General features: G+C 41.6%; 2 protein-coding genes across 4 annotated transcripts; both read left to right on the forward strand.

Moving 5' to 3' along the window:
• On the forward strand, nucleotides 1–3,948 carry LOC138799588 (gastrula zinc finger protein XlCGF57.1-like). 2 transcript variants are annotated; one of them, XM_069980999.1, is made up of 3 exons: nucleotides 1–266; nucleotides 1,912–1,974; nucleotides 2,332–3,948. In XM_069980999.1, exons 1-3 carry the CDS (start codon nucleotides 221–223, stop codon nucleotides 3,840–3,842), a joined length of 1,620 nt encoding a protein of 539 aa, XP_069837100.1. In that variant the 5' UTR covers nucleotides 1–220; the 3' UTR covers nucleotides 3,843–3,948. The 2 variants fall into 2 exon arrangements, with proteins under 2 accessions (XP_069837100.1, XP_069837101.1); XM_069981000.1 differs by lacking the exon at nucleotides 1–266 and adding an exon at nucleotides 1,004–1,037.
• Nucleotides 3,949–4,586: 638 nt separating this feature from the next.
• On the forward strand, nucleotides 4,587–20,300 carry LOC138799602 (oocyte zinc finger protein XlCOF6.1-like). Of its 2 annotated transcripts, XM_069981034.1 has the most exons (8): nucleotides 4,587–4,710; nucleotides 11,076–11,166; nucleotides 12,721–12,826; nucleotides 13,208–13,390; nucleotides 13,501–13,576; nucleotides 13,665–13,762; nucleotides 14,754–14,838; nucleotides 19,254–20,300. In XM_069981034.1, exons 3-8 carry the CDS (start codon nucleotides 12,749–12,751, stop codon nucleotides 20,024–20,026), a joined length of 1,293 nt encoding a protein of 430 aa, XP_069837135.1. In that variant the 5' UTR covers nucleotides 4,587–4,710; nucleotides 11,076–11,166; nucleotides 12,721–12,748; the 3' UTR covers nucleotides 20,027–20,300. The 2 variants fall into 2 exon arrangements, with proteins under 2 accessions (XP_069837135.1, XP_069837134.1); XM_069981033.1 differs by lacking the exon at nucleotides 4,587–4,710 and having other exon boundaries at nucleotides 10,909–11,166.
• The last annotated feature ends 628 nt before the right edge of the window (nucleotides 20,301–20,928 follow it).

The following is a 20,928-nucleotide window of genomic DNA, read 5'->3' on the forward strand; positions in this document are numbered from 1 at the left end:
CTCCACTCTAGGTTACAATGAACAGCCTCGCTATCAGTAGCTTGCTATATGGTTCCCTGTTACTATGTGGTGAACCCTTCTGTCAGTAATGGATATAGCACAGGGTATCTCCGCCATTCTTGCAGAACAGCTCGGCTCACACTGTCTTATAAGCGGCCGCTGTTCTTTTCTCTAACCTGCTAGAGGGCGGCAGCCATTTTGTTGGAGCCCAGAAGTGCAAATGCTATGGAGACAGTGTGCGCTGCTCCTCTGGCGGCGCTCTGCAGGTAACGGGCTCTGCTGATTGATCTCATTCATTAGCCTCAGGATTTATGGGGATGCGTATTTCTGTGATGACATGTGTGTAATGACAGGGCGGTTAGTGTAGTCCCCCAGGGCTGTCACGTCTCCTCCTGTGCCAGCACACTGTCACTGCCCCGACAGCTGTCACAGGGGCTGATGTGCCGCATCATGGTGGACATCAGGGGAACAAAGCAGGGGCAAGTGTTATGCGGAGCAGGTGCTGTAGGGATGTAGGGATGCTGGGGCTGGAGGTATGGTATGGAGCACAGCAGGTCCTGATGTGCTACAGCTGTATGAGGAGGGATAATATTATAGAACTACTGTATGGACTCTACTAATAGAGGATATCATGTCTGGTACTACTCTATGGACACCACTACAATATAATAATGTCTGATGATAAAGGATATCATGTCTGGTACTACTCTATGGACACTACTACAATATAATAATGTCTGATGATAAAGGATATCATGTCTGGTACTACTCTATGGACACTACTACAATATAATAATGTCTGATGATAAAGGATATCATGTCTGGTACTACTCTATGGACACTACTTCAATATAATAATGTCTGATGATAAAGGATATCATGTCTGGTACTACTCTATGGACACTACTACAATATAATAGGAACAGTACAAGATCAGGACACATTACATGAAGGCAAAAGACAGGCTGGTACATGGGGGAAGAGGGCCCGGCCCCACGAGGGCTTGCAATCTATAAAAATAAAGGATATCATGTCAGGTACTACTGTATGGACACTACTACAGCAGAAACTAATGTCTGATGATAAAAGATATTGGCTCAGATTTATCGAAGGGTTTAAATGGACTACAGCTATATCAATTTTTACTTTTTGGAATAGTTTGGCGCAAAAAAAAACACCACAATGATGCAACATTCTAAAACCCATAACTTTCTTGTTTTTATATTTAGTTACATTAACATTTTTGATTCCTTTTTTGAGTTTCTTTGGGAGGCAGATTAATAATATGCCGCCATTCTCACATTGATTTCTTTTATTTTTATCCCATTCACCATATATAATTATATATAGAGATGAGCGAATCGCTTTGTTTGATCCGCACTCCGCTCATCAAGTCACTGGCCTTCCCAAGCTGTTTCCTGCCGCTCCACCCCGGGTGCCGGGGAAAACTGGGAAAAGTTTCCCAAAGTTGGATCCAGCTTTTCCTGGCATCCTGGGAGGAGCGGCAGGGAGCGGAGCAGCGCTGACAGGCAAGCGGCTTGATGAACGGAGCTCAGATCAAACGAAACTAATTTTATATTTTCACAGTTTGGGTCATTATGGATATGGCAGTACCAAATATGTATGTTTGTTATCTTGATTTTTTATTGCATGTTTTATAAGAAAAATAATTTTTTTTAAGTACAATTGGTTCTGCAAAAAAAGAAGCCATTACACAGCTCTGTCAAAGAAGAAATAAGAGTTAGGCTATGCTCACACACACAGTATTTCTGTCAGTTCTTTTGGTCTAAAAAAAAAAGACTGATGAAAATACTGTATGTGCTCAAAGAGTATTTTTTGTGTTTTTTTTGTATTTTACTTTGAAGCTATTTTGATGAGTTAAATCAGTATATACTGTTTCTCAATCTTTAGGCATACATAAGGATGTCAGTAAGAATGTCGTGATGGACACGCACCAGACCCTCACATCTGCAGGTAACAGGAGGCTTCACAAACTGGAGTTAGGACCCATTCACACTACAGAAACGTCGCTGAAATTTCGTGCAGAACCCTCCCCCCCCCTCATCCAGACTCTGCCTCCCTTCTGCTGTCTGCGGCTCTCCACTCAAAGAATTGAAATGTCAATTGTTTGAGCGGAGAGGCACAGAGAGCAGAAGTGCGCGAGCCCTCCCATTAAAACAGATAGAAGGCAGGATTTGGTGCCAAGTCCGCGCAGGGGGGTTCCACATAGAATTTTGGTGCTAATTCTGTAGTGTGAACGGGCCCCTAGACTTTCGTAGAAGAACCAAGTTTTAACTGTATTGCCTTTCTCTCCAACATATATTTCTACAGACGGAGAATCAGCTTTATGTAATGACGAACATTTATTAGACACCTGCAGTTATATTCAGTGGCCATCTTATTCCAAGAAGACATCTTCTCCTTTCGAAGGTCAGAATCTTTGCAGTACTGATAGTTGTAGCTCTCCAGATGATACAGACCAAGAGCCATCCGCTCATGTTAAGGAGGAATCCACTTCATGTGATGGAGATTTCACAGACACTGAAATGTGTATGTCTCTTCATATCAAGGAAGAATCTGTTTCAGGCGAGGAGGAGGATGAGAATCTCAGTGACAATGACTCGCATACTTCTATGGAACATGTAGATCATTTGTCCCCTCATATTAAGAAAGAATCTATCTCTGATGAAGAGGATAATCTCACAGATTATCCACAAGATCCATGCCTCCATATCAAGGAGGAGTCATTCTCTGGTGATGAAGGTGATTACATTGATGGGTTTTTGCCCACAGATCATTTTGAACAACACCCATGTGGTCAAAAAGGAGAATCTGTCCCTTGTGAAGATGACAACCCTATTAATAAGCAAAGACATGACATGTCTAAAGAAAAGGCATTCAAATGTTCAGAGTGTGGTAAATGTTTTCTGAGGAACTCTTTTCTTTCTGTGCATCTGAGAATTCACACAGGAGAGAAACGGTTTCAGTGTTCAGAGTGCGGTAAGCGTTTCTTGGACAGTTCTCACCTTGTGGTTCATCGAAGAATTCACTCTGGAGAAAAACCTTATCCTTGTTCTATGTGCCACAAACATTTCCGTAGCAAGGGACATCTTGTATCGCATCAAAGAGCCCATGCAGGAGACAAGCCATATGCATGTTCTGAATGTGGTAGATGCTTTTTATGGAAAGGTCAGCTTGTGGTTCATCAAAGAACACACACGGGAGAGAAACCCTTCCAATGCTCTCAGTGTGGGAGAAGGTTTATTGCAAAAGATAAGATGGAGAGGCATCAAAGAACCCATGCCAAAGACCAATCATTCATATGTTCCCAGTGTGGGAAGAACTGTAGGGATAAATCAGCCCTTTCCACCCATGAAAAAATTCACTTAAAGGAGAAGCCAATCATCTGTTGTGAATGCGGGAAGGGTTTTCTAACCAACACTCAACTTATTATACACCAGAGAATCCACACAGGGGAAAAGCCATTTCAGTGCTTGGATTGCGGAAAAGAATTTCCTGCGAGAAGTAACTTAAACCGACATTACAAGACCCACACGGGTGAGAAGAAGCATAGGTGTACAGATTGTGGGAAGGGTTTCTCTGAGAGGTCTTCACTACTTGTGCACCTGAGAATTCACACTGGGGAGAAGCCATTTGCTTGCTCTGAGTGTGGACTGCCATTTTCCGACAAGAGGACACTAAAGACGCATGAACTGAGTCACACGAAGGATCAACATCCCTTTGTTTGCCCCCAGTGTGGGAAAAGGTTTGCTCAAAACTATAGTTTGAAGAGGCATCAAAAGGGCCACATGGATGACAAGCAACACATACAGACTTTCTGAGGTTTTCTGGATTCTATCATCAGCCCTAGGGAGTCTAATGTAGACGTCTATGGGTTTTCCAGAGCAAAGATAAAATATGGCTTTCCACTAAGTACAATAAAATAATTCCTGCCTCTGTTTTCTTGCCACTTCCTTAGCTCCTATAAACCCTATAGAAGAAAAGCTTTGGTAGATATAAAGGAGACATATCACCAAGATATTTTTTTTTTTGCTGATTAGAGCCAGAATTTGAAATGTTTTTTTTTTTTTCTTCTTTTTTTTCCATGTGTGTGGGGGCAGCCATATTACCTGAGTTTTCTGCAAAGCATTTAGAGATATACTGTACATCGTCCCGTTGGATAGCAATAGACTGGGTGGGATCTTGATTTGTATACCCAATTTAAAGGGGTATTCTCATTTTAGCTTGTTATCCCCTATCCATAGGATAAGGGATAACACACTGTTACCACCACACTTGACAGCCACTGAGGCCTGCACTCCGCTCTATGGGGCCACCGAGTGCTGAACTAAGAGACGTTTGGCAGCTCCATAGAGAATAAATGGAGTAGTGGCTGTCGGGGCACTTTGAGCTCTCCATTCATTGTGGCTCTATTCTCGGAATTTGTGGAGGTCCCGGAGGTTAGACCCCTAGATATCAGCTTGTTATTCCGTATCTATTAATAGGGGATAACAAGCTAAGATGGGAATATTTAACCTTTAACTCAGAAGAGCCTGAGGTTATGTTCATTTACTGACTATTTATTGTGGAAATCTCTGTGATGTTCCTATTAATCTAATCATATTCTTAGTTATAGTAACAAAAGGGTAGAGCTGTGACAGCATTCCACATCGAATGATGTATAACGTACCATGTCTAATGAATATGGAGGTAAATACTTTGGTTCAAAGTATTTTAGAAGTGATATCTTTAGGCCAACAAAAAAATTGTTAGAGCTGTGAGCTTTCGGGATTCAAAAGCTCCCGTCGTCAGACGGTTTACAAATGAATGACTCACAGAAACAGCACAACGTTTTAGGGATGTTACAAGCAAGAAAAGAGAGACATCTGGGAATAAGGGTGGGTTGTGTCAGGGGGGTGAAGATAGATACATCACATAGATAATGGTGCGTTTACATGTAACGATTATCGTGCAAATTTGCACGATAATGATCGAATTCGAACGATAATCGTACGTGTAAACGCAGCGAACGATCAAACGACGAACGAGAAATCGGTCATTTTGATCTTACAACATGTTCTCAAATCGTCGTTCGCAAAAAATTTGCAGATCGTTCCGTGTAAACAGTCGTTCGCCGATTTAACCAATGTGTGAGATAGGCTTAAACGATCGCAAAACGATTTTCCGTACGATATGATGTACTGTCTAAACGCTGATCGTTATAAAAAAAATCGTTACTCCGAAATCGTTAATCGTACGATCGGGCAAATTATCGTTTCGTGTAAACGCAGCGTAAGCCAGTGCAATAAAAGTGACTTGTAAATTAAAGGTTATTTAGAAGTCCCACTACATTGACCCATTTCACAGATAAAACCAAACTGACCAAGAAACTTGGACTTATAAATAACCTTTAATTTACAACAAGTCCTTTTTATTGCACTGGGTTATCTATGTGATGCATGGGTCTCCAAACTGCGGCCCTCCAGCTGTTGCGAAACCACAACTCCCATCACGCCTGGACAGGCTAAAGCTTTAGATTTGATGGGACATGATGGGAAATGTAGTTTTGCAACAGCTGGAGGGCCGCAGTTTGGAGACCCATGAATTGTGATGTATCTATCCTCACCCTCCTGACACAACTAGAGATGAGCGAACTGCTCAGACTTTTGGTCCTAAAGCAGTTCGCTCTCTCATCATGCCTTTGATCCCAGCCGCATACTTGCGCTCACGGGAATATGCAGCCAGTATATTCCAGGGAATCCCTGTTGAATTCCCTGGAATATCCTGGCCGCATATTCGTGGGAGCGCAAGTATGCGGCTGGGATCAAAGGCATGATGAGAGCGCTGATGCTGTCGGATCAAAAGGCAGACATCTCTAGACACAACCCCCCCCCCCCCACACACACACACACCCTTATTCACTCCTAAAACACTTTGAACGAATGTATTCTCTGGCTAACACGGTACCATACTACTCATGTATAATAAAGAAAGCATGCTGGTTCTTACAAACAGATACTCTTTAAAGTGACTCTGTACCCACAATCTGACCCCCCAAAACAATTGTACCTTCAGATAGCTGCTTTTAACCTCTTAACGACCACGGGCGTATATTTACGCCCTGCGGTCGTTAAGGACGTTCAGAGCAGGGCCGCGCTCTGAACCGCGGCGGTCCCGGGAGCCGCTTGTAGCCCGGGATCGCAGGTATTAGCGGGCACGGTCCGATCACCATGCCCGCTAATACAGTAATCGGATGCAGCTGTCAAAGTAGACAGCTGCATCCGATTACCGTTTGCAGCTTCATCCCTGGTGTCTAGTGGGGAGATCGCTCCTCCGGGACGTTGTCCCGGAGGAGCGATCTCCGTTACTAAAGCCGGCCGGGGACCGCTCCAAGATGGCGCCGTCCCCGACTCGGCACTCGTTTACTTCTGGCTGCAGCAGCCGGAAGTAAACGAGTGCCTATCTCTATGAGAGATCAGAGCACTTATACTAGAAGTCCCCTAGGGGGGCTTCTAGTATAATTGTAAAAGTAAAAAAAAAAAGTGTTGTTTATAGTAAAAAGCCCCCTCCCCTAATAAAAAGTCAGAATCACCCCCCTTCTCCCAGGTTATTAATAAAAGTAAATAAATAAATAAATAAACATGTTTGCTATCGCCGCGTGCGTAATCGCCCGAACTATTAATTAATCACATTCCTGATCTCGTACGGTAAATGGCGTAAGCGCAAAAAAATCCCAAAGTGCAAAATTGCGCTTTTTTGGTCGCATCAAATCCAGAAAAATGTTAATAAAAAGCGACCAAAAAGTCATATATGCGCAATCAAGGTACCGATAGAAAGAACACATCATGGCGCAAAAAATGACACCTGACACAGCCCCATAGACCAAAGGATAAAAGCGCTATAAGCCTGGAATGGAGCGATTTTAAGGAACATATATTTGTAAACAATGGTTTTAATTTTTTACAGGCCATCAGATACAATATAAGTTATACATGTTATATATCGTTTTAATCATAACGACTTGTGGAACATAAATAACAAGTCAGTTTTACCCCAGGGCGAAAACACATATCCACTAAATACACAAAATGTGTTTTTTTTTTCAATTTCACCACACATTGAATTTTTTCCTGCTTTTGCAGTGTACTTTATGCAAAAATTCAGCCTGTCATTGCAAAGTACAATTAGTGACGCAAAAAATAAGGGCTCATGTGGGTCTCTAGGTAAAAAAAATACAAATGCTATGGCCTTTTATGCGGAAAAAACGAAAACACAAAAATCTAAATTGCCCCGGTCCTTAAGGGGTTAATCCAAGATCTGTCCTGAGGTCCGTTCGGCAGGTGATGCAGTTATTGTCATAAAAACAACTTTTAATCCTACAGCGCTGTGTCTAATGGCCGGGGCTTACATTTGTATATGCATTAGGCTGGCACCACCTCTCCGTCCTTCCTCCCCACCCTCCTCATTATTAGGAATGATCCAGGAACATTTACTGTTGTTTGAGCTTTGCACAGGTGTCTTAACGATCCAGCCCATGTTCATTATGCACACAGGTGGGGAATAGGAAACAATCTGCCTGGAGCATTCCTAATCATGAGGAGGGTGGGGAGGAGGGACCGAAAGGTGGTGCCAGCCTAATGCATATACTAATGTAAGCCGCGGCCGTTAGACACAGCGCTGCAGGATTAAGTTGTTTTTAAAACAATAACTGCATCACCTGCCGAACGGACCCCAGGACAGATCTTGGATTAGAAGCAGCTATCCAAAGGTACAAGTGGTTTGGGGGGGACAGATTGTGGGTACAGAGTCGCTTTAAAGGTTGCTTCACATGTACCGGATCACAGGAGGTTTCACTCTCCATGTTCCGCAGCGAAATCCGCTACGATTCCCGGTGCTGTCATTTGCTATGGGTTAGCATACTTGCAGGGGATTTTTCATTCCACTGCGAGTATGTAAAGCCCTGTCCCCCTTAACCCAGCCCTGCCCGGGTAATACATTAACAGGCCACACTCCTGCTTGCTGCTCAGTCTCCCAGCTACTGGTGTCCTGCTCAGCCAATCAGTGCGCTGGCACTGCTATAAAATAACAGAGAAGCAAAACTCACCTGATAGATCCAGCGCTGGCACTGCTATAAAATAACAGAGAAGCAATACTCACCTGATAGATCCAGCACTGCCACTACTATAAAATAACAGAGAATCAATACTCACCTGATAGATCCAGCACTGCCACTACTATAAAATAACAGAGAATCAATACTCACCTGATAGATTCAGCACTGACACTACTATAAAAAAAGAGAGAATCAATACTCACCTGATAAATCCAGCGCTGCCCCTACTATAAAATAACAGAGAAGCAATAGTCACCTGATAGATCCAGGGCTACCGCTGCAGTTCTCCTCACTGTCTGCTTATACTTGGCCATACTGGTGATATACTAATGTTGCCTACATGACTGTTGTAGCCAAACACTGGCCTTACATGTTTACAGTGCAGTATATAGGTTGTATGGGTATGCCAAGGAAAGAAATATTTAGATCACTGTGATGCAGGGGTGGATTAACTTTACCATAGGCCCCGGGCTGTTCACCAAGCCTGGGCCCCCCCACACCACTGTAACTATGGCAGCACTAGCGTGGTGTTCATAGTACAGGACAGATAATGTCATGATGTCCTGATTTGTGCAAAATTGCCATAAAAAAAACTGTGACTTTTTGCAAATCATGGAGGAAGTGTAGCCAGGAGACAATACACCACTGAAAGTATAAGTCTTTTTGGGTGGTCATTGGCCCCCCAGGAGCTCAGGGCCCCGGGCTGCCGCCCGAAACGCCCCTATTGTAATCCACTACTGCTGTGATGTACCTGTCCTCTGTAAAGTACTTCGAAAAGCGGTACTGCTTGGGTCAGGGTTGAACACCTTGATTCCGAATTAATATCTTGTGATAGATGTGATAGAGTTCCTGTTCATTCTTGCTCTTTCAATCTAATCATTCACTGTGTGTTGTGTGGTAGCTTGCAGTCTATCAGTAACTGTAAGCCATGGCAGTCATCTCTTTTGGCTTCCCATGCCATGGCTGCAATATTTGGACAAGACCATGGCCACATGCAGCGGCAGTATTATCGAGAAAGTAGTGCAGGCATTGGGGACTGTATATAAGCATGGTTTCATCCATGTGTGGTAGACGCAACATGAGCTCCAGGCCTTGAAGGCATGTTCCCATTTCAGCTTATTAATATTAATCCAGTTTACGGAAACTTTCAGAGGCCCCAAATAAAATCATTGGAGCACCGGCCGCAGTGAGCGCTTCAATTATTGTCAGAACAATTGTGATACGTTACCTCTCCATCTATGGGATCCCGGCCAGAGTGTATACACATAGTATACGCACCGGCCGGGATCCCTAGCAGCACCGCAGACAATTGACATGCCAGTTTTCTGCGGCCGCTATTCAACCATGTCAGTGCACACTGTGGAGCGAACGGCCGGAGCCATAGTGTGCTGTTGGGAGTTCGGATGCGTCCACATCAGAACACTGTGGACGAAAAGATCTTTTCAGCGACCAGCCGGGTCATAGCCTATTGCTGTGGAGCTACGCAGCATGCACATTACACACTTTAACCCCTAGACGACCCTGGACGTAGGGTTACGTCATGGAAGTCTGTCCCCAGACGACCCATGACGTAACTCTACGTCCTGGGTGTTTCTCCGGCTAGGGGGAGGTGGAGGTGGGGGCCGGCTGCAGTGAGCAGCCGGGACCTCACCAGTAATGACACGCTGCAGCGATCGCGCTGCCGCGTGTCATTAACCCCTTAAACGCCGCGACCGCGGCGTTTAAGTGAAAGTGACAGGGGGAGTCCCCTGTCACTTACCGATCGGTACACCGAAACGGACCGCCGGAGGTCTCTCACCTGCCTCCGTGCGGTCCGATCGACGATCTGCTACACTGAGCCTGCACAGGCAGGCTCAATGAGCAGATCGCCGATAACACTGATCAATGCTATGCCTATGGCATAGCAATCATCAGTGTAGAAATCAAACTAGTGAATGTAAAAGTCCCCCAAAGGGACTTCAAATGTGTAAAAAAAAAAAAGTTCAAAACACTATTACACTACCCCAAAACCCCTCCCCAATAAAAGTTGAAATAACCCCCCTTTCCCATATATAAATAAAACATATAAAAATAAATAAATAGATAAACATATAATATACCGTAGCGTGCGTAATTGTCCGATCTATTAAAATATAACAAGCGTCATTGTGATCGGTGAACGGCGTACACGAAAAGAGGGAAAAAAGTGCGCAGATTACCGATTTTATGTTACATTATATATAAAAAAAAATCAATAAAAAGTGATCAAAACGTCCGATCTTCACAAATATGGTATTAATAAAAACTAGAGATCATGGCGGAAAAAATGACACCCCATACAGCCCCGTAGGTGAAAAAATAAAAAATAAAACCGTTATAAGTGTCACAATAGGCCCATTTTATTAATATTTAATTGCCAAAAAAAAAAAGGATTTCATAAAAAAATACATATATAACATTAGAGAATCTGTGTAACCTGCATATGGTTGTGTTCGGACTGACCTATAGAATAATAGTGTCATGTCGCTGTTACCATATAGTGTATTACGTAGACACAGAAACCCCTCAGACGTTACCATATTGCATTCTTTTTTACGATTTCACCAATTTATACTTCATAAATAATATATTTGGAATTCCATCGTACATGTTATGGTAAAATGAATGACGCCATTACACAGTACAACTATTCCTGTAAAAAACAAGCACTTACATGGCTTGTAGATAGAAAACTGAGAGTGCTGGAGCTCTTAGAAGGGGAGGAGGGAAAAACGAAAGCACTAAGATCAAAATTTGCGCTGTCCACTGGGTCATTTTTGGCCTGGTCCTCAAAGGGTTAACTATACAGACAGTGACAACAATCCTCACACACTGCTCAGGCACCGCCCCCTCCACAGCCTCAGAGATCACATGACTGTGACATCATTAAAGGTCCTTGAGCCATTACAGTATCTTCTAATGTTATTATTTCTTCCTGTATCAGGAGATTAAAGTGTTTATGTTCCTGACACCTGCATGAATAGAGCTGTATGCCTGATGTCTCAGCTGCGGGGTCACCTCTGATACATAATTAGGTATGTATGTATATATGTATGTGTGTGTGTATATTCTGTATATTATGTATCTATATATGTATCTCCTGTATATTAGGTAGGTATTAGAGATAAGCAAATCGGGTTCGAGACGATCCGAACCCGAACGTTTGGCATTTGATTAGCGGGGGGCTGCTGAACTTGGATAAAGCTCTAAGGTTGTCTGGAAAACATGGATACAGCCAATGACTATATCCATGTTTTCCACATAGCCTTAGGGCTTTATCCAACTTCAGCAGCCACCGCTAATCCAATGCCGAAAGTTTGGGTTCGGATTGACTCGAGCATGCTCCAGGATCGCTCATCTCTAGTAGGTATGCATGTATCTCCTGTATATTAGGTAGGTAGGTATCTCCTGTATATTAGGTAGGTAGGTATCTCCTGTATATTAGGTAGGTAGGTATCTCCTGTATATTAGGTAGGTAGCCATGTATCTCCTGTATATTAGGTAGGTATGCATGTATCTCCTGTATATTAGGTAGCTAGGTATGTATCTACTGTATATTAAGTTAGGCATGCATGTATGTCCTGTATATAAGGTAGGTAGGTATGTATATCTTGTATATTATGTATCTATACATGTATCACCAGTATATTAGGTAGGTAGGCATGTATCTCCTGTATATTAGATATGTATGCATGTATCTCCTGTATATTAGGTATCTATACATGTATCACATGTATGTAAGGTAGGTAAGTATGTATCTTCTGTATATTAGATATGTATGCATGTATCTCCTGAACATATAAGGGTCTTCACTCTATTCTTACTGGTTAAAGAACAAAATACCAGAATTACAGTCAAGACTGGCACACAGGAAGTATAGACATCAGGGAGTTATTTGATTTAATATAAATACGTGAGGGAACATCCAGCATCTTCATTTGGTGCAAGATGGGCTGCCCACTTATAGGGGCCTGCCAGTTGCCACTCATTGGCATTCCCCTCTACCCACCATGATACCGTTGCAGAGAACTAGACAGTGGTGTGCCACTATGCCAACTAATCCTACAGGCAGGACTACAGGGCCCTCTATAACTCCTTACCTCACCAAACGGTGAGCAACAGGGGGTGATGTACGAAAAATAGGTTGTGGGCTAACTATACAGTACAGTAGTGAAATATATGGCAGCCTTCTTGCAGAAATAAAGTGTGACACATTTTATTTTGATAGAAGAAGGCTGTCGTGATTTTTTCTATAATGGAATTTTTGGGCCAAAATATCCACAAGATATCCGTTCTGATACCCACCATCCTCAATGATCAGCTGTTCTGCAGCCACACTACACAGTGAACAGGGCCGAAAGCAGTGTGTCCGTCCACTGTGTAGTACGAGCACTCAACAGTTGATTGATGTGGGTGCTAGTTGTCAGCACCCCGACAATCTGTCCATTTTGCCCGGAAGCCCCCTTTAACCATACTTTAAGCTTTGATTCTTATTGGTTGGGTATTGTCTTTGTATTCTTCTCAGTGTTGTTAATGGTTTTCAGATGCTACTCTACTGATAAAAATCTTATCCAATAACTTCCATTCAGGGTAGGTTCCTCTTGTCTTCCTGTGACAATGGACATAAATGATGACAAGATTTCTGGGAGAATATTAAATCTAACCCTTGAGGTCATCTATCTGCTGACTGGAGAGGTGAGGCATGCAACTAGAAATACAGCAGAGAGAAGTCAAGAGAAGTAAGGGATTCTGTGATATGAAATGTATATGTGTGTGTTAGTAACACAGAAATGGGCTCTAAAGAAGCACTATGGGGATTTCGTTTTTGCTTGTTTAGTACAGCACATTAAATTATAAAGTAAAGGCTGTTGTGTATTCCTGATTGCAGCTGAGCTGGGATGAAACAAATGACACTGCAGAAATACTAGGGGGTGAGTTATCATTATATGGGGGAAAAAAACCTGAGTGTTTTTTTTTAATCAGAGCATTGGAAAATAAGACATATTATAGCATAGCATAAGCTATAGCATAAGAAGTAATCCCGTGATGGTATTTAGCTGTGTACTTATTGTGTAGGATTATAGTTTCACAAAGAAAACATTGGATGAACATGAGAGTTGTGGTCATAACTCAGGAAGATGGAACAGGACTCAAAGTCCCGTCATGGTGCCCCCTTCTTACATGTTAACACAAGAGAAAAACAATGAGCAGAAGATCTTACAGCTCACCAACAGGATTGTCCATCTTTTAACTGGAGAGGTGAGCATTGCTGGAACATTCCGCAGTAACACCAGGGAAGGTGTATGGTTAATGACTGCATCATTTTGGTTGTCTATTTAATCTAAAGATATTACTATTCATTCACATAGGTTTGGGACTATTTAGAAGGACACAAGGGTCTGCACAAGGATGTCCAAGAACTTGACCAGGCCCTCGCATCACAGGGTAGGAGAAGACTTTTATTGACTTTTATCGTCTTCCTATAAATGATATATAGATAATACATTATTCTGCATTTTCTTTTCTCAAGCAGATGAATACTCTAGAAGAAATACCCCAGAAAGCTGTCCCAGCCCTCTTTATTCCAAGGATTGTCCAGAGGAAGATCAGGATAGCTCACAAGACTGTCAGGTAGAATGGAATACAATTCTTATCCCCTTCTCCTTCATTGCAATAAAGTTTTTAAGTGTCACTGTTGTTATAATTTTCAAAATCTAAATCAACAGTAGATGTGATGTAGAGCAAGTTTGCAATTTACATATTTTTATTATTAGTAATTATATATATAGGTTCCGGGGGGATGCCGGCTATCACTTGGGGCGGCCACCTGAGGTTTGCCTCAGGCGGCAGAAACCCTTGAATCGGCCCTGTATATATATATTATTTTTCATGCTTAAAACACAGCTATACTTACCAGAAGTCCAGGTCCAGTCTCCTGAAGACAGCTTTTGAGTATTGTGTTGAGACTTTAGTACAGTGTCATGGCTAAATGCATCCATGAATCACATGACTGCCTTCTCTGTGAGTTTAAACCAGTACAAGACTAAAAATCTGCCTTCAGGAGACTGGACCTGGATACAGGTAAATATGGGTATGTTTTACACCCTGATAACCAAAAAAATGAATATAAGGCTGGGTTTACACTATGTTTTTGCAATCTGTTTTTTTTATAAAGTTTTTGCAAAAAAATGGATTAAAAATGAATGCATTTATATACATCCATTTTGATTAGTTTTTCCATTGACTTTCATTATAAAAAAAAGGATCAAAACGTATCTTTTTTTTTTTAATCTACACAAAAACGTGGTAGTCTACGTTTTTGTGTACATTTTTAAAAAAAAGTTTTGATCTGTTTTTTTTTTTATAATGAAAGTCAGTGGAAAAACTGATCAAAACAGATGCAAACAAATGTATCCGTTTTTTCCATCCGTTTTTCATCTTTTTTTTTTTTTTTTTTTTTTTCAAAAACGTATGGAAAAAACGGATTTCCAAAACGCAGTGTGAACCCAGCCTAAATTGCAAACTTGCTTTATATCACATATACTGTTGATTTAGATTTAGAAATTTATATTGACAGTGACACTTTAAGCTACTTTAGTATTTTTTTTGGTTTATTACATAGGATGAAAATTTGATTGATATTAAAGTTGAAGTACTAGAGGAAGAAGAGGAAACATATGGCACGGATGGCACAGATTCTGGCCCAGGTATGTTGCAACAGATTATAATATGGGCGGTCCGGACGGCAAGTTCTAGGCAAGATGTGCTCCAGCATCACACATGTGCGCCAGGTGCGTGCCACAGCCAGAGAAGCCAGTGTCTAATGGTGCGTTTACACAGACAGATTTATCTGACAGATTTCTGAAGCCAAAACCAGGAACAGACTATAAAAAAGAACAGGTCATAAAAGAAAGACTGATTTCTCCTCTTTTCAGATCCATTCCTGGCTTTGGCTTCAAAAATCTGTCAGATAAATCTGTCTGTGTAAACGCACCCGGGGGCTAGGTTCACACTATGTAACTGTGCGGCTGTATTTTTTATGCGGCTGTAAATGTGCGGATGAAACTCCGGCCGTGGGAAAAAATAGACATGCGGCTCAAAACATACGGTCATTTACTTGGAAATCTGGTTCAACTAAAAATAACAAATAAAATCTTAAGAAAGTGATGCAAACACCTCTGGATGCATCTGGGAAAGCAGGGAAACAGTTTACATGAATTGCTATTACCGGGGTTTGCGATCCTCTGCACTAATACCGATGTCTCTCATGGTTAATCTATTAAAATAATAAAACACATTTTTGTTGTAATAAAGTCCCTTTCGTTGTTCACTAACTAAATTTAAACTAATCCATCATTTGGCAATTAAATATACTGTTAAAATAAATAGATATATAAATAAATGTATATTTATATATATATTTATTTTTGACAGTATATTTAATTGCACAATGATGGATTCGTTAGAATTAAATTATTGACCAACGAAACTGAATTTATTTAATCGAAAATGTGTTTTATTAATTAAATATTAATTAGTACAGGAAGCTCCATAAGCCGTTAATTCATATTGCCGGCAAATAGAGCTTCTGTACTAATCATCACTTTACTTTAATGAAAACATCAAATGTTTCTTCTAATTATGTTATGCACAATAGCATTATTAGAAGAAACATTTAGAATTATATGTGCGCTCAGCTGATTGGCTGATCGGCTCAGCGCACATATAATGAGCCGGTCCGCAGTACAGTGACTTCATTGTGCTGCGGACCAGCGAAGAGGACACATCGGGGTGAGTATAGAGCTCTCCCCACCCCCTCCCCAGCACTGCACCCCTCCCAGCAAGGAAGGGGGGGGTCAGTTAACCCCTTCCTTGCTGGGATGGGTGCAGTCTGACATCAGTCTGGCCCCCAAGGGGTTAAGGGGGATGCAATACATCCTCCCTTAACCCCTTGGGGGCCAGACTGTAAGCAGCGATCTGTAAAGATGCTGCATACTGTAAGGAGCACAACACCGCTCACAATGATGGGTGTTGTGCTCCTGTTTGTGTGTTTTTTGTGTGTTTCTCCCTTTTTGTTTTTCAGATATCGGTATCCTGTGGATTACGTCGGATTCCGTGGACTACGTCGATGACCAGCGTTTTTTTAATGTTTTTTTTAATAAAATGGTCAATGAGGGGTGTGGGGGTGTTTTTATTTGAATTAAAAAATTTTTTTTAACTTGTGTCTTGTCTTTATTTCTTTACTTTATAGACTTAGTAGTGGAAGCCGTCTAATAGACGGAATCCATTACTAAGTTGGGGCCTAGTGTTAGCCGGTATAAAATGGCTAACACTAACCCCCTATTATTACCCCTGTACCCAATGCCACCAGGGGTACTGGGAAGAGTCGGGTGCCAGTGGTCCCGGAGCGTCAAAATTGGCGCTCCTGGACCGGGCGGCAGCAGGCTGGTAAGATTTAGGCTGGGGAGGGCCTAAACCAATGGCTCTTCCCACCCTGGTGTTACCAGGCTGCTGTCGTTTGGTTTTTAACCCGGCTGGTTATAAAAATAGGGGGGACCCTATGCGATTTTTTTTAAATTATTTATTTATTTTAAAAAAAAACGCATAGGGTCCCCCCTATTTTTATAACCAGCCGGGTTAAAAACCAAACGACAGCAGCCGGGTAACACCAGGGTGGGAAGAGCCATTGGTTTAGGCCCTCCCCAGTCTAAATCTTACCAGCCTGCTGCCGCCCGGTCCAGGAGCGCCAATTTTGACGCTCCGGGACCACTGGCACCCGGCTCTTCCCAGTACCCCTGGTGGCATTGGGTACTGGGGTAATAATAGGGGGTTAGTGTTAGCCATTTTATACCGGCTAACACTAGGCCCCAACTTAGGTAATGGATTCCGTCTATTAGACGGCTTCCACTACTAAGTCTATAAAGTAAAGAAATAAAGACAAGACACAAGTTAAAAAAATGTTTTATTCAAATAAAAACACCCCCACACCCCTCATTGACCATTTTATTTAAGAAAAAACATTAAAAAACGCTGGTCATCGACGTAGTCCACGGAATCCGACGTAATCCACAGGATACCGATATCTGAAAAACAAAAAGGGAGAAACACACAAAAAACACACAACAGGAGCACAACACCCATCATTGTGAGCGGTGTTGTGCACCTTACAGTATGCAGCATCTTTACAGATCGCTGCTTACAGTCTGGCCCCCAAGGGGTTAAGGGAGGATGTATTGCATCCCCCTTAACCCCTTGGGGGCCAGACTGATGTCAGACTGCACCCATCCCAGCAAGGAAGGGGTTAACTGACCCCTCCTTCCTTGCTGGGAGGGGTGCAGTGCTGGGGAGGGGGTGGGGAGAGCTCTATACTCACCCCGATGTGTCCTCTTCGCTGGTCCGCAGCACAATGAAGTCACTGTACTGCGGACCGGCTCATTATATGTGCGCTGAGCCGATCAGCCAATCAGCTGAGTGCACATATAATTCTAAATGTTTCTTCTAATAATGCTATTGTGATAACATAATTAGAAGAAACATTTGATGTTTTCATTAAAGTAAAGTGATGATTAGTACAGAATGCTCTATTGCCGGCATATGAATTAACGGCTTATGGAGCTTCCTGTACTAATTAATATTTAATTAATAAAACACATTTTCGATTAAATAAATTCAGTTTCGTTGTTCAATAATTTAATTCTAACGAATCCATCATTGTGCAATTAAATATACTGTCAAAAAATAAATATATATATAAATATACATTTATTTATATATCTATTTATTTTAACAGTATATTTAATTGCCAAATGATGGATTCGTTAGAATTAAATTATTGACCAACGAAAGGGACTTTATTACAAAGAAAATGTGTTTTATTAATTTAATATATTAACTATTAGAGGCATCGGCATTCAGCATCATTGCCGGCTATTTTTGAAGTACTCCGTACGGACCGCCTGTCAATCCTCGGCCGCATGTCCAGCCGCAAACAATGGTCTTGTTCATTTTTTACGGGTCCGTTTACGATCGGGCCGTAGATTCATACATAGTGTGCACTGTGCAGCCGTATATCCTATACTTTCCAGCGTACGCATGAACCACCAAAAATACCGCCGCACAATTACAGCCGCAAATACAGCCGCACAGTTACATAGTCTGAACCTGGCCTAAGAATGGAATCATGCTTGTGTGTGTGTAAACTGGCAGGTGAGTAGAGAGGTGGGTTACAGAGAAAGAAGTTCTGCACTGTGGTGCTAGTTTACAGGTGGAGCAGTATGTGGTTTTGGGTTACTCCAGGTGCAGCAGTTATTTATGTCTGCACTTATGGTACTTTTACACGGAGTGATAATTTGCGATCGCACGATTAACGATTCTGAATGAACAATGTGTTTTTCATATGGATCAGTGTTTATACGGAATGATATATTGTACGGAAAAATCGTTTAATCGTTTAAGCCTATCTCACACATAGGTTACATCGGTGAAAGATTGTTTGCACGGAATGATCTGCGAATTTTTTGCGACCGACCAATGACGATTTGAGAACTTGTTGAAAGATCAAAATGAACGATTTCTCGCTCGTCGCTTGATACGTGGACACCAAGGAAACAACAAAATGCCAGATAAATGCAATACATCCACCATGTTGGAGGTTTTTCGCGTCCCTTAAAACTTTTATCTAAAATTGGACAATTTGCTGTCATTTTTTGAGTGGTTCATTGCATTACTGTTTTCTAACGTTAAAAGGGGTACTCCAGAGAAAACCAATGGTTTTTAAATCACCTGGTGTCAGAAAGTTATACAGATTTTTAAATGACCTCCATAAAAAAACTTTAAACCTTCCAGTACTTATCAGCTGCTGGGATGTCCTGCAGGAAATGGTGTATTCATAGTATTAATAGAGCTAGAACAGAATGGGGGAGCAGAGACCAGGGCTTGTACTGCCACTCAAACGTTAGATGGTCTACAAACCTTTGCATTTATTTTAATTATAAAGAAATATAACGTTATTAAATTTATGTATTAAAAAAAAATAAAGTCTCAGTGGAGTATCCCTTTAATAGACTTTTGTATAAAAATATGCCACATAGAAAATGTTACACATATTTGTATTTTTTTTTAGGAGATAGGAAGAATAGCAGGGCTATTGTAGAAGAAGCTCCCAATGTATCTACTATTTGTGACAGACCAGACGTTCCAGTCATTGAGGAGACTCTGCTTACTTGTGGAGCAGATATACTGTGTGATAGAAGTTTTCCTGCTACAACAAACATTGATACACAGTGTACATCTCATACGTGCAGTGGATTGTTTCCATGTTTTGACTGCTTTACAAAAAAATCTAAAAGTCTTATTCCACAAGAGACAATTGACATGGGTAAAAATCCATTTGTGTGCGCTGCCTGTGGGAAATGCTTTACCAAGAAATCGAGTCTGGTACGTCATCATATTATTCATACAGGCGAAAAGCCGTTCCCTTGTTCTGAATGCGGGAAGAGCTTCAAAACACGGAGTGATCTGGTCAAACATCAGAAAACGCACACGGGAGAGAGACCATTTTCATGCACTGAATGTGGGAAATGTTTTACAGGTAAATCTAATCTTTTCTATCATCAGCTCATCCACACAGGGGAGAAGCCATTTCCATGCTCTGAGTGTGGAAAATGTTTTACACGTAAGCAGCAGCTTCTTGTTCACCAAAGGACACACACGGGGGAGAAACCATTCTGCTGTTTGGAATGCGGGAAACGTTTCAGTAGTAAGTGCGATCTTGGCTTCCATGAGAAGACTCACACTGGGGAGAGGCCGTTTTCATGTTCCAAATGTGGAAAAAGTTTCATTCGTAAGTTTCGGCTTGTTTATCACCAAAAGTTTTGCACACATGAAGAGGCCTAAGTACAAGTTTGGAGAACATACACTTTTGAAGGGGTTCTTTAATATAATAAAAAATATTAACTGCTGCCTGCTAGGGCTATAAGATAATAGATGATGCTGTACTTGCCTCCCTCCTCCATCACTGATGTGCTGGGCATTGCAGCCATGCTCCAGTCATCTGATGTAAACCTTATCTGAAATGTGAATCACTATAGTTATTATATTGTCTTTCTTGTTACCTTTTTCTAACCTGCAACATCTGAATTATCATTGTTATCAATCTTATTTTTATTGTATTGATCGCTCTTTCAATAAACTTGAATTGTTTATTTAAAAAGGGAAAGAAATATAGTCGCTCTGTCCATTAAGCTCTATGGGCCCGCTAACAATTTGTTGCAGTATATGGCTATGTTCAACAATGTAAAAATAAGTGCAAATAACGGCCGTTGTCACAAAAGAAAGGGCGTTATTAATGTTCAAGTTCATTCTTAACGGATGTTGTTTTGTAACAATGGCCACTATTTGCACTTATTTTACATGGTGTGAACATAGCCTATATCAGCATTAGAGATGAGCGAACCTGGAGCATGCTCGAGTCGATCCGAACCCGAACTTTCGGCATTTGATTAGCTGGGGCTGCTGAACTTAGATAAAGCCCTAAGGCTATGTGGAAAACATGGATATAGTCATTGGCTGCATCCATGTTTTCCAGACAACCTTAGAGCTTTATCCAAGTTCAGCAGCCACCGCTACTTAAATACTGAACATTCGGGTTCGGATCGACTCGAACCCGAACCCGGTTCGCTCATCTCTAATCAGCATGCTTTTTTAAAAGGATGCTGATAGATACCTTCAACACACTGATGAAATGCTTGTGTATCCAGCCTTACGTGGATCAATTTAAAAAGGGGTTATCTAGGCTT

Source organism: Dendropsophus ebraccatus, chromosome 8, assembly GCF_027789765.1.
Source record: "Dendropsophus ebraccatus isolate aDenEbr1 chromosome 8, aDenEbr1.pat, whole genome shotgun sequence".
NCBI classification, from domain to species: domain Eukaryota; kingdom Metazoa; phylum Chordata; class Amphibia; order Anura; family Hylidae; genus Dendropsophus; species Dendropsophus ebraccatus.